The sequence below is a fragment of the Pristiophorus japonicus genome, chromosome 11 (assembly GCF_044704955.1).
Source record: "Pristiophorus japonicus isolate sPriJap1 chromosome 11, sPriJap1.hap1, whole genome shotgun sequence".
Taxonomy (NCBI): domain Eukaryota; kingdom Metazoa; phylum Chordata; class Chondrichthyes; family Pristiophoridae; genus Pristiophorus; species Pristiophorus japonicus.
In genome coordinates this window covers 209,496,168-209,510,257 of record NC_091987.1, presented here as the reverse complement: position 1 = coordinate 209,510,257, position 14,090 = coordinate 209,496,168, and the positions used below count along the sequence as shown (strand labels likewise).

At 48.0% G+C, this 14,090-nt stretch overlaps 1 protein-coding gene across 1 annotated transcript in view; it reads left to right on the top strand.

The window, feature by feature from the left end:
- dscaml1 (Down syndrome cell adhesion molecule like 1) overlaps positions 1 to 14,090 on the top strand; it is a 618,289-nt gene that overhangs the window by 385,788 nt on the left and 218,411 nt on the right. Inside the window, exon 7 of the mRNA XM_070893140.1 lies at positions 556 to 828. Coding sequence (XP_070749241.1) covers positions 556 to 828 — 273 coding nt within the window. The remainder of the gene's footprint in view (positions 1 to 555; positions 829 to 14,090) is intronic.

Sequence of the window (14,090 nt, the reverse complement as noted above, 5' to 3'; positions counted from 1 at the left end):
AAATGTGCTGAGAGTTTCTGCCTCTACCACCCTTTCAGGCCGTGAGTTCCAGACCCCCACCACCCTCTGGGTGAAAAAGTTCCCCTCAAGTCACCTCTAAACCTCTTACTAATTACTTTAAATCTATGCCCCCTGGTTGTTGACCCCTCTGCTAAGGGAAGTAGGTCCTTCCTATCCACACTATCGAGGCCCCTCCTAATTTTTATACACCTGAACCACCTCTGTTCCAAAGAAAACAAGCCCAGCCTATCCAATCTTTCCTCATAGTTACAATTCTCCAGTCCAGGCAACATCCTCGTAAATCTCCTCTGTACACTCTCTAGTGCAATGTTCTCAGATAAAAATGATATCAGCAATAAGGGCTGTTTTTAGGATTGCATTTTTTTTGTTTACTGAAACTTATGCTATCTAATAGGTGCTTTAAAATCTAGAGGGAAGAAAGGAATACCAGCACCTTAAACATAGGTTGTACAGCAAGAAGTCACTTAGTTGGAAGCTTGTGTTGTGTGATAAAATGCCAGTGTTGGTGTTTTAATGCAGGAATCCTTTTCACAGGCTCTCCGAGTATCCGCTCCATGAAAAACAGCACTGCGATTGCTGGGAGAGACACTTTCATTAACTGCCGGGTCATTGGATATCCGTACTACTCCATCAAATGGTACAAAGACTCAGTCTTGCTTCCCGACAATCACAGGCAGGCGGTGTTTGAGAATGGCACTTTGAAACTTATGGATGTGCAGAAGGGGATGGACGAGGGAGAATATGTCTGCAGTGTCCTGGTGCAGCAGCAGCATTCCATCAGTCAGAGGGTCCACGTCACGGTCAAAGGTACGGCTATAGCAACGGTCAGTGGGCTGACCCACAGTGAAAGCATCTGTGTGTAATATCTGTTGTACATGGAAGGAGCTGTCACAGCCCTTCTTCTCCCTCTGCCCACTCCCTCGCCCCACCCCCTCTGCCCACCCTCGCCCCACCCCCTCTGCCCACCCTCGCCCCACACCCTCTCCCCGTCCCACCTCCCACCCCCTCTCTCTCCCCGTCCCACCTCCCACCCCCTCTCTCCCCCCCTCTCTCTCCGCCCCTCTCCCACCCCCTTCCCCCTCTCCCCACCCCCTCTGCCCACACCCTCTCCCCGTCCCCCCTCCCCACCTCCCACCCCCTCTCTCCCACCCTCTTCCCACCCTCTCCCCATCCCCTCCCCATCCCCTCCCCATCCCCTCCCCATCCCCTCTGCCCAACCTCTCCCCCACCCTCTCCCCGTCCCCCCTCTCTCCGCCCCTCTCCCTCTCCCCATCCCCTCTCCCAACCCCTTCCCCCTCTTCCCACCCTCTTTCCATCCCCTCTCCACACCCCCCTCGCCCTCTTCCCACCCTCTTCCCGCCCTCTCCTCATCCCCTCTCCCCACCCCCATTCCCTTCTCTTGGCTTTATTCCATCTTTCTTTTATATTCGCTTTCTCCCTTCACTTCTCTCTCACTGTGCAGCCTGTTGAGCTTTATGATTTTCAGGTGTTTTTCAGCAGAGAGTTTGAGTAAACCAGAGACAGGTGTGGAGGCTGGGCTATCCCAGCATTCAGGGCAGTGCTGAGCAATCTCCAGTAAAATCCCAGGCTTTGTTGCTCTGGTTCAAAGGGTTGGAGTTGATTAGCCAATAATTCACACACTAAAAAAAAATCAGATTTAACTTATTCTTCCCCCCCCCCTCCCCGCAAGGGAAAATAATGTTTCGGCCCCCTAGGTCCTTATATTAATGTAAAACACAAAATATTGCAAAAGTGTTCATGAATATTAGTCCCTCTTACATGGAGACCAAACTCTTGTGCTGTGCAGTGTAGGATTAAACAGACAAAAAAATTGCTTCCAACCAGAAATTTGTTTAAACCCGATTTGCCTTTGGCTTTGTGTAATGCAAGAACAATTGAGTCATTTATATGCAACAGAAATTCAAATGCATTTTTAAAAATTCTGTTCACGGGATGTGGGCATCGCTGGCAATGCCGACATTTATTGCCCGTCCCTAACTGCCCTTGAGAAGGTGGTGGTGAGCCGGCTTCTTGAACCGCTGCAGTCCGTGTGGTGAAGGTGCTCCCACAGTGCTGTTAGGGAGGGAGTTCCAGGATTTTGACCCAGCGACGATGAAGGAACGGCCGATATATTTCCAATGAAATGGATGGTGTGTGACTTGGAGGGGAACGTGGAGGTGGTGGTGTTCCCATGCGCCTGCTGCCCTTGCCCTTCTAGGTGGTAGAGGTCGCGGGTTCGGGAGGTGCTGCCGAAGAAGTATTGCCGATTTGCTGCAGTGCATCTTGTATTTATACCTCGTTACTTATTGTAGTTTACATGTTGAAAAGCAGAGTTGGTTTTCCAAGAGATGTCGGAATATTATGGAAGGTTACACCTGGTAGTGGAGCATTGGAATCCCAATTGGACATTTTCAAATTTGGATCCTATCCTCGGATGTCAGTGGTAATATCCAGATCGCAATGCATAGAAAATGCACAAATTAACAATCCTGTCCAAATCTTTCTGCCTTCCACACCCACTCTCCCGAGGCTCTTCCCCTAGGCTATTGTCCAGATGAGATGGTGGACAACAAACTGACCATCAGCCCTAACGAACAGGCCTCTGCCCGTTTTATTCCTGAGCTTGTTGCTAAGAGTTGTATTTGGAATTGCATCATAGAATAGAGCAGCACCGAAGGAGGCCATTCGGCCCATCGAGTCTGTCGGCTCTTTGGAAGAGCAATCCAGTTAGTCCCACTCCCCCGCTCTTTCCCCATATCCCTGGAATTTTTTCTCCTTCAAGCATTTATCTAGTTCCCTGTTGAAAGCCACAATTGGATCTTCTCCAGCACCCTACCAGGCAGTATTTTCCAAATCCTAATCACTCATTACTAAAAAAAAGTTTTCCCTCATGTGACCTCTGGTTCTTTTGCCAATCACCTTAAATCAGTGCCCTCTGCTTATCGACCCTTCCACCAATGGGAACACTTTCTCTTTATTTACTCTATTGAAACCCTCCATGATTTCAAACACCTCGATCAAATCTCCTCCAAGCCTCCTCTTGCTCATCAGTTCCAGGCGAGATCCTTCATACAAGGGGATCCTCTAAAAGGAACATACATATATTGCTCCTGCACATAATGCCGCTCTGATTTTCCATGGGGCTTCACAGCATCTTTACCGCAATCGGTGACCTGCGCCAATTATTAAAAAGACCACATTCCCCGGGATTTGGGGACGGGGTCACAGTCGACCGGCCGGAGCTCCCACTTCCAGTAGTGGAGCAGGGTTCCCAGACCCTCAGGCCCACAGTGTCGGTAATTTCAGGTGTACAAGAGATTGTGAGATGCGTGAGCTGATAAACATTAGAACATGAGAAATAGTCGGCCATTTGGCCCCTCGAGCCTGCTCCGCCATTCAATAAGATCATGGTTGATCTGATCCTGGCCTCAACTCCACTTCCCCACCCACTCCCCATAACCCTCAACTCCCTTATCATTCAAAATTGGCCGGGAAGTTGCTCCCTCTCCACCGGTGTAACTTGGCTGGAACCGCGTACACGGTGTTTCCGACGCACTTACGATGAAGTAAGGGCAGCGGACTGGGAGAAGCTCCTATATATAAGGTAACCGCTCTCACTCTCTGTACATCACATTGGATCGAAAGAAAGATTTTGTTTTTTACACACTATCAGTGATAAACGTGCATTATAATTTACCAGCCAGGGTGGGAGAGGCAAAATGTTTTGGGGTTGTTCAACCCATGCAGTTGGTTGCTGTAACAGTAAATTCGATCATCGAGAACGATGGGTTTCAATGGGCTGAGCGCCCTCTTCTCAACTCTGAGTTCCCTTGCGGGAGAAATTGGCCTGGTTTGCGCCTCCAGTTAGCGCTTGTGAGGGGCGGTAACGAGGCGCTAACACTTACCGCCTCGCTCCCTTGCGACTCGTGGATCGTGACGTCATCCGGTGCGCAGCGTCCCGTTACCGGCCCGGGTGCAATATTCGGTCCCGCCCCCTGCAGCATCGCCTAGGCGTCAACAACGGCAGCTGCAGGAGGCGTTGTCCCCTCGTCCGGCCGCTTGGGGAGCGGTATTTAAAAGCTGCGGTGGGCAGGTGGGGCAAAAGTGTATTGATCGCCCCATTCTGCTGCCTCCTGATTTCTTTTGCCCCCGCGATTGCTCAGCCCTGCACTCTGTTAGGGAGCTCGGGGCTGCTGTGCACATATCACAGGTGCCATGACCCAACAGACACAGCCTGAAGATTCCTTCAACCCAGTATCGGCCCTTCCCTTTCAGGGAGGAAAGGAGCCTGTAAAGATGGCAGCACTGCTCATTACTCAGCGCTCTGCCAACACCGGCCCCTCACTCCCTTCAGCGCTCTAGGGGAAGTGGTAGCACTTCCCTCTCGGAGCGTGAAAGCAGAAGTTCCTGGCACCAGCCAATCTTATTCACCCGGCGCTACTTTTGTGCTCCCTGAAAAGTTAGCGCCCCAAACGGGGTGCCAAGCAATTTCTAGCCCAACTTATGTTTTCAAGTGCTAATTATTGAGTGTGTTCAGCTTACCGTTGCAATTGATTGTTTTGGCCAAATGTTCCTGGAGTTTCTAGAATGTACACAAGGTTTATGCTGGAAGCGGTTGTTCTAACAGCATTGCATAATTGGGACAGTGGTAATAGGGGGAAGAGGGAACGGAGGCTGTGAATAATTACAATAATTAGTTTAATAGTTCTTTGTTTCACCTGTAGCTATGTAATAGGCTCAGGGCGTGAGCAATGTTTTGAAAATAAGACTATTAATAATATGGGGTGCGGGCAGTCAAATACCAGGGTTATGCTTAAAACTCCGATCATGTTAGACTCACCATGATCCAGTGGATACCCACCCTGGCACTGACACCGCCCCAGCACAGATGTCACATTGTCAAGAAGAAGCAAGTTGTGTTTTATCTTTGTTCCCATCCTTGTTTTCAAATCCCTCCATGGCCCTCCCCCTTCCCTATCTCTGTAATCTCCTGCAGCCCCACAACCCCCCCGAGATATCTGCGCTTCTCAAATTCTGCCCTCTTGGGCATCCGTGATTATAATCGCTCAACCATCGGTGGCCGTGCCTTCAGCTACCTGGGCCCTAAGCTCTGGAACTCCCTGCCCAAACCTCTCCACCTCTCTTTCCTCCTTCAAGATGCTCCTTAAAACCTTCCTCTTTGACCAAGCTTTTAGTCACCTGCCGTAATTTCTTTTTATGTGGCTTGGTGTCAAATTTATTTGTTTTGTTTTATAGCACTGCTGTGAAGCACTTTGGGACGTTTTCCTACGTTAAAGGCGCTACGGAAATAAAAATTGTTGTTGTTGTTATAAAACAACCAGTTTGATAGAGGAGCACAGTGTGAGCCTGTGTCTTTAAGGCAGTTCTCTGACTAAACCCTGGGCCGTGACAGATTGTCCTTCAGTGGACCCCACACTTCCCTCCACAACAATTACAAGCCCACCATTGCTGGCTATCGGAGATTGCAGTCAACTCTGGCACGCACTTGTCACCGGAGTGAAGCGTGCCAGAAGGTTCCGCCAGAGTTCTGTCAGCCTTTGAGTGGAGTGATGCCTTCACTGGAATGAGCTGCAATGGCCAGTCAGCGCGGCAATCACTATGATAAACTGCTCCAAGCTCTGGCACTGCCACAATCAATGTGTGCCAATCATCCCCTCACTCGCTGGCATGTGTGTGGCTCAAAGTTAATTTGCTCAGAGACAGAAAATTTGCCGTTTGGGCTTTGATGGTCTGTGGTATCGGCTAGCTTTCACTCACAGCATTCAAACAAAGAAACCTTTCAATTAAATTATAAACATTTACCAGTGAATATCTAAAGGTAGATATAGAGGTACAAACATGCAGAGATACAGTAGAGGTGTTCAATAAGAACAACTTGTATTTATACAGCACCTTTAACATAGTAAAGTGTTCCAAGGCTCTTACAGGAGTATTACAAAACAACATTTGACACCGAGCCACATAAGGAGATGTTATGGGAGATGATTGGTCACAGAGGTAGGTTTTAAGGAGCGTCTTAAAGGAGGAGAGAGAGGTAGAGAGGCGGAGCGGTTTAGGGAGGGAGTTCCAGAGCTTAGGGCCCAGGCAGCTGAAGTCACGGCCACCAATGGTAGAGCGATTAAAATCAGGGATGCTCAAGAATCTAGAATTAGAGGAGCACAGATTTCTCGGAGGGTTATGGTTGGAGGAGCTTAGAGATTATGGAGACATTGAGGTATAGTGGAGGTATTGAGGTATAGTAGAGGTATTGAGGTATAGTGGAGTTACAGAGATATACCACATTTTCACTTTATTGTGTAATTCAGTGACTCCTTTGGGATGTAGAAAGTGGGTACTGGTTCTCATGATTTTCATTTTAAAATTTAATGCACCAGATTCCTTTCATGGCCCAGCAAATTTATCCGTAGTACTTAGCTGAGCATTACTGTTTAGGGAGATTGCAGGTTTGGGCCCCAAGAGTGATTAGGAAGGGTGATTCGGAAGGCAAATGGAATGTTGGCCTTTATTGCAAGGGGGATGGAGTATGAAAGCAGAGAAGTCACGCTACAATTGTACAGGGTATTGGTGAGGCCACACCTGGAGTACTGCGTACAGTTTTGGTCTCCGTATTTAAGAAAGGATATACTTGCATTGGAGGCATTTCAGAGGAGGTTCACGAGGTTGATTCCTGAGCTGAAGGGGTTGACTTCTGAGGAAAGGATAAACAGGTTGGGCCTATACTCATTGGAGTTTAGAAGAATGAGAGGTGATATTAAAACGTAAAAGATTCTGAGGGGGCTTGACAAGGTAGATGCAGAGACGATGTTTCCACTTGTGGGGGCATCTAGAACAAGGGGGCATAGTTTAAGAATAAGGGGTCGCCTATTTGGAACTGATATGAGGAGAAATATCTTTTCTCAGAGGGTTGTAAATCTGTGGAATTCTCTGCCCCAGAGAGCTGTGAAGGCTGGGTCATTGAATATATTTAAGGTAGAGATAGACAGATTTTTGAACGATAGGGGAGTGAAGGGTTATGGGGAGTGGGCAGGGAAGTGGAGCTGAGCCCAAGATCAGATCAGCCATGATCTTATTAAGTGGCGGAGCAGGCTCGAGGGGCCAAATGGCCGACTCCTGCTCCTATTTCTTATGTTCTTATGTTCTTTTCTTTTGAAGGGGTGACCTAACAGAGGCCTATAAAATTATGAAAGGTTTTGATTAGTAGAGACAAAGAGAATGTTTCTACTGGTGTTATGTGACCAATAGCTTGGTTCAAGGAGGTGGGTTTTAATGAGGACCTTAAAGGACGAGAGAGGTAGAGATGTCCAGGGGTTCAGGGAGACAAATGCAAACCTCAGTTCATTATTTGTCCAGGTTACAGAGGCACCATTCTGTACCTTTCCCCAGTGACCACTCTTCATGTGTGAGGTTGGGGAGTGAGTGTTGGTTCTCCTATCCATACACACGTTCTCCAATCCCTACAAACGGTCACCGTATGTTAAAAAAAATCCAAGCACAGGCATCTTCCACCCTTCAAGATTCAGTTCGGACCTGGAATTTTAGGTCCACCATTGAAACATTTGTGAACTTTTTGACGTGGAAGCAAGTCATCCTCGATTTGAGGGACTGCCTATGATGATCCACATATGCGTTTCCAACAGGGCTTGTTTGAAAGCAGTCAGGAGCAGGAAACATGGCCAGTTTCTCATCCGCAACCCAGAGTGCTTTTCATTGAGGTTTTATTTACGGCAGTGGGGGTAGAAATTGCCAACTGCCATTGACTTTGCCATATAATACATTGAAGAACCTGGTCTACAAATACTGTCAAATGTCCTCTGAGTGAATCCACAATTTGCTCTGAGAAACCTACAAGGGAAAGGCTGATATTGAATCCTAAATTGTTTTTGGATTGGATTTTTAATAGAATACTGCAGTTAAGGGAGAAGCCACTTCCAAGGTGAATCTCCTACAAAAGCTTTATCGCAAAGGCCGCCTCTATTTATATTTCCCATTTATTGCAAATTTGAAATACAATCGCAGGCACTGAGTAACTATAAATGGCAGGGAGTCTTGCGCAGATCAGAGTTCCTGGTTTTAAGAATTCCCACTGCCTCATGTTTTTTTATCCGCGGGCACTTGACTCCCCGGTTAATCAACGCCACAATTTCAAAATTCTCATCCTTGTTTTCCAATCCCTCCATGACCTCGCCCCTCCCTATCTCTGTAATCTCCTCCAGCCTCACAACCTCCCCGAGACGTCTGCGCTCCTCTAATTCTGCCCTCTTGAGCATCCCTGATTATAATCGCTCAGCCATTGGTTGCCTTCTGTTGCCCAGGCCCCAAGCTCTGAAACTCCCTGCTTAAACCTCTCTGCCTCTCTACCTCTCTTTCCTCCTTCAAGGTGCTTCTTAAAACCTACCTCTTTGACCAAGCTTTTCCTGCCCTAATTTCTCCCTTGTGGCTTGGTGTCAAATTTTTTGTTTCAGAATACTCCTGTGAAGCGCATTGGGAAGTTTTATTACGTTAAAGGTGCCATATAAATTACAAGTTGTTGTTGTTGTGAAACTGGCAAGGAGGCGGGTTCAGAGCGGACTTCTGACCCGCTGTCAATCACGGCCATTTCGACAGCCTCCAAACCTGCCCTCACAGGGCTGGGAAAATTCCGGCCTCCTGTTTTGCTTTTTAAAAGTTCCTTCAAACTTCGTCCTTCTTTGGGTTTCGACAGGATCGGGCAGGGTTGTGATGCTCCCACAGACAAATAGCCTGTGGTCGGTTACTGACGAGGCTCATACACGAACAGGGGCCACTTGAGTGAGGTACTGCAGGACGCCCATCCCCTGTGGAAGGAGGCCTTTGGGAGAGGAAGGGAAGGAGGGAACCTTGCCAATCAGAAAACATGTTCCCTTTAACACCCTGAACCATCTCTTTATTCCTTTGTGCCACGATTTGGGGCGGTTGCCAAAATCCACAGCAAAGCATCTTGCCGTTAAACCGCCCTGCCCAACCGCCATTGATGGAAAACAGTGGCAGCAAATACAGAATGAATGGATAAAGGAGGGTGCGTGACTTTCTGTCGATTTGAGGTTTGGCTTTCAGTAGCTATTGGTGTTCAGATTTGCATCGTTCTTCCAGGATGCAAAACCGTTTTGCGGTCAGAGTCCCTTTGAAGAACTTGGTCAGGTTTTCATTGATAAACATCTTGCCGTGCTTACGGGTTTGAATCAAGTTGCTCCATAGTAAGGGTGAGTAGAACAGCTGGGCCTCGGCCCAACAGCAAGGGCGGGGGGGGGGGGGGATTGCCCCCCCCGCCCCGTTTCGGGCGCACAATTCCAATTATTGTCGCCCGCCGGCGATCAGAGGGAAAGTTCGACACTTTAACTGTGACACCGCCTCCCAGCGCTATGGGGTGCAGTTTGGGGCATGCAGGTACAGCAGGCGGTTAAGAAAGCAAATGGCATGTTGGCCTTCATAGCGAGGGGATTTGAGTACAGGGGCAGGGAGGTGTTGCTACAGTTGTACAGGGCATTGGTGAGGCCACACCTGGAGTATTGTGTACAGTTTTGGTCTCCTAACCTGAGGAAGGACATTCTTGCTATTGAGGGAGTGCAGCGAAGGTTCACCAGACTGATTCCCGGGATGGCGGGACTGACCTATCAAGAAAGACTGGATCAACTGGGCTTGTATTCACTGGAGTTCAGAAGAATGAGAGGGGACCTCATAGAAACATATAAAATTCTGACGGGGTTAGACAGGTTAGATGCAGGAAGAATGTTCCCAATGTTGGGGAAGTCCAGAACCAGGGGTCACAGTCTAAGGATAAGGGGTAAGCCATTTAGGACCGAGATGCGGAGGAACTTCTTCACCCAGAGAGTGGTGAACCTGTGGAATTCTCTACCACAGAAAGTTGTTGAGGCCAATTCACTAAATATATTCAAAAAGGAGTTAGATGAGGTCCTTACTGCTAGGGGGATCAAGGGGTATGGCGAGAAAGCAGGAATGGGGTACTGAAGTTGAATGTTCAGCCATGAACTCATTGAATGGCGGTGCAGGCTAGAAGGGCCGAATGGCCTACTCCTGCACCTATTTTCTATGTTTCTATGTTTCTATGTAGGGGATGGTTCGGGGCGGGGCCCATCGCCGTCTAGTGCGGCGTAGGCGTGCCGCTTCGCCCTGATGCGTAGCGACGTCCCTGCCCTTTATTTAAAGGGGAGGGCCACTGCGGGGTCGACGAGGCCCAAGCGAGGGTCCTGGGCTTCCTGTTGGCGGGGGCACCGACTGGCGGCAGTCACACTCCCGTCGGGCAATTTCCCCCGCCCCCCCCCCCCCGCCAAGGGGCCAGAGCGCCGGGCGGGGCGGAATGTCGGGGCATGGCGGTGACACATTCCCACCGCCCCCGGCCCGGGCGCAATTGCGGATGGGTTGCATCCTCCGCCTGACCCCCTCCTGTCCCAGCCCCTTCAATGAACAGTGTACATTTCAAGATGTAATCATGGGGGTTGCAAATAACAGGGAAGGCATAACACGAGGGTTTTTTTTTATAAATAAGCCATTTCTAACACTGAGAGTGTCATCACCCGAAATGTTGAGCAGGTCAACGACCATTTTTTAATTATTAAAACATTAAAAACTGAAGTGCCTTTTGATTTAAAGTCAAGAACCCAAGTTTCTGTTACGGGGGAGAAAAAAAATGAATCACAAATCTTTTGGGGCTGAAAGTGAACAAGTGACCTTCTGAAATTTGCAACCCTGGGGAGATGGTTCCAGCTTTCGAGCGCGGCCATTTCGGGGGAAAATCAGCAAGCACTTTTTCATTCAAAGGATGGTAGAAATCTGGAACTCTCTTCGCCCAAAAGGCTGTGGATGTTGAAGCTTTCGAGATTGAGAGTGATAGTTTTGTGTTGGGCTAAGGGTATCAAGGGATCTGGAGCAGAGGTGGGTAAATGGAGTTAAGGTACAGATCATCCATAATTGAATGGCGGAGGCTTGAGGAGCTGAAAGGGCCTACTCAAGTTCCTATAATCAGGAATAGATTTACTTGCGTCCTTCTGGGAGATGATCTCATTGAAGTACACAAAATACAGGGCTTGACAGGGTAGATGCGGGGAGGATGTTTCCCCCGGGCTGGGGAGTCTAGAACCAGGGGTCACAGTCACAGGATAAGGGGTCGGCCATTTAGAACTGAGATGAGGAGAAATTGCTTCACTTAGAGGGTTGTGAATCTTTGGAATTCTCTACCGCAGAAGGCTGTGGATACTCAGTCGTTGAGTATATTTAAGACAGAAATCGATAGATTTTTGGATATTAAGAGAATCAAGGGATAGTGCAGGAAAGTGGAGTTGAGGTAGAAGATCAGCCATGATCTCACTGAATGGCGGAGCAGGCTCGAGGGGCCGAATGGCCGACTCCTGCTCCTATTTCTTTTGTTCTTATGTTCTAATAGGTACCAGAGTATTTCTTCCCCCGTGTAACTTATGGCTGTTGCCTCTTGCTGTTGTTTTCCACTAAACAACAATCAATTGTTCCATTGTGACGCTGGGGTGTTCAGCAGAAACCTTTCCATCTTTCAGTGTGTTGCTGCTGAATCACCGTGATTAATGTTTCCGTATCACTCGCCTTACAGTATGTTTGAAATGAAAGACACAAATAAACATGAATGTTATCAGGAGAGCAAGCGGCAGACCGGAAAAGTGTTGTAGATACAATCATGTAGCACAGAAGGAGGCCATTTGGCCCATCGTGCCTGTACTGGTGCTCTGAAAGAGCTACCAATTAGACAATTAATAATTAGTTGGTAGGGATTGCTGAGCCACTCACAAGATATCTTAATTTTAAACCCTGACATGAGAAGGAGATGTATTAATTTTGGCCAAGTGTTACAAGATATGTTGGCAGGTTATTGGGGGAGTATATTTCCTTCTCATTCAGATATATGCCTATGAATATATCAATACAGTAAAAAGCATTCTACTTTTAATTCTCCCACCTTCCTCCCATAATTTTGGCAGGCAAACACAATTTAAAAATTATATGTTAGTTTTTTTTCCTGCTCCATTTCTCTACTGCTCTTAAGGAGGCTTATTCACATTGGGGTTCAGTTTTTTAAATTCATTCACGGTGTGTGGGCGTCGCTGGCAAGGCCGGCATTTATTGCCCATCCCCTAACTGCCCTTGAGAAGGTGGTGGTGAGCCGCCTTCTTGAACCGCTGCAGTCCGTGTGGCGAAGGTGCTCCCACAATGCTGTTAGGGAGGGAGTTCCAGGATTTTGACCCAGCGACGATGAAGGAACGGCCGATATATTTCCAAGCCTGGATCGTGTGTGAATTGGAGAGGAAAACTTGGAGGTGGTGGTGTTCCCATTTGCCTTCTGCCCTTGTCCTTCTAGGTGGTGGAGGTCGTGGTTTTGGGAGGTGCTGCCGAAGAAGACTTGGCGAGTTGCTGCAGTGCAGCTTGTCGACGGTACACACTGCAGCCACGGTGCGCCGGTGGTGGAGGGAGTGAATGTTGAAGGTGGTGGATGGGGGGCCAATCAAGCGGGCTGCTTTGTCCTGGATGGTATCGAGCTCCTTGAGTGTTGTTGGGGCTGCACTCATCCAGGTAGATGGAGGGTGTTCCATCACATTCCTGACTTGTGCCTTGTAGATGGTGGAAAGATGTTGGGGAGTCGGGAGATGATTCACACTTGTCAAACTTTAGTACCTCACTCAAAGTGGCACGTATGTGTTGCTACAGTTGTACAGGGCATTGGTGAGGCCACACCTGGAGTATTGTGTACAGTTGTGTACAGTTTTGGTCTCCTAACCTGAGGAAGGACATTCTTGCTATTGAGGGAGTGCAGCGAAGGTTCACCAGACTGATTCCCGGGATGGCGGGACTGACCTATCAAGAAAGACTGGATCAACTGGGCTTGTATTCACTGGAGTTCAGAAGAATGAGAGGGGACCTCATAGAAACATTTAAAATTCTGACGGGGTTAGACAGGTTAGATGCAGGAAGAATGTTCCCAATGTTGGGGAAGTCCAGAACCAGAGGTCACAGTCTAAGGATAAGGGGTAAGCCATTTAGGACCGAGATGCGAAGGAACTTCTTCACCCAGAGAGTGGTGAACCTGTGGAATTCTCTACCACAGAAAGTTGTTGAGGCCAATTCACTAAATATATTCAAAAAGGAGTTAGATGAGGTCCTTTCTACTAGGGGGATCAAGGGGTATGGCGAGAAAGCAGGAATAGGGTACTGAAGTTGAATGTTCAGCCATGAACTCATTGAATGGCGGTGCAGGCTAGAAGGGCCGAATGGCCTACTCCTGCACCTATTTTCTATGTTTCTATGTTTCTATGTATTCATGGGAGTCTAGATAGTAGGCACTGGCAGATTATTCAACCATGGGGTGCACTGCACCGTTCTTCCCCCAAATCCGCACCGGAGCAGTGACCCTGGCTGAGCTTCATCCATTGTTCAGCGGCCCTGGTGCTAGTCATTGCAACTCTTTCCAATGCTAATTATGTTGAGGCTGGATATAAGGTATTATTTTTAAAAAAATACAATATTGGCCCAGAATTTGCTGGGAAATGAATGGTGTGTTTGATGGCACCGTTATCAGTGTATAAACAGCCTCGCAATTTATGGTGAGGAAGAGATGCCTCCTGAGTTGCAATCTCAACCTACCCAGTGAGTTTCAAGAAATTGCTGCACTTCCGATGTAAATACAAAATTAAACTCACCTCGCAAAGTTACTCAACAGCGTAATGACCCTTTTAAAGAGGACATTTATGTCCTAGCAATGCCACCCAACCTCTCCGTCCCAGAAAGGGAACAATTGAAACCTTTGAATCTCATTCCTGCAGGTAGTAAATTGTTCTTTGAGGCTTATAAATGTAATTTGTTTTAGTTTTCCGTTATCTCTTTTTTTTTCTCTCTCTCTTTTACCAATCTTTCCTTCCATCTCTTTACTTCTCTTTCTTATTGGATTTCACTCAACTTCCCCCCATTTCCTTACCCGTCATTCCTCTGTTTCTTTCCCAATCCTTAAATTCTCACGGGTTAAGGAGATAGATGGTCGGTCCCGCCTTTGCTCC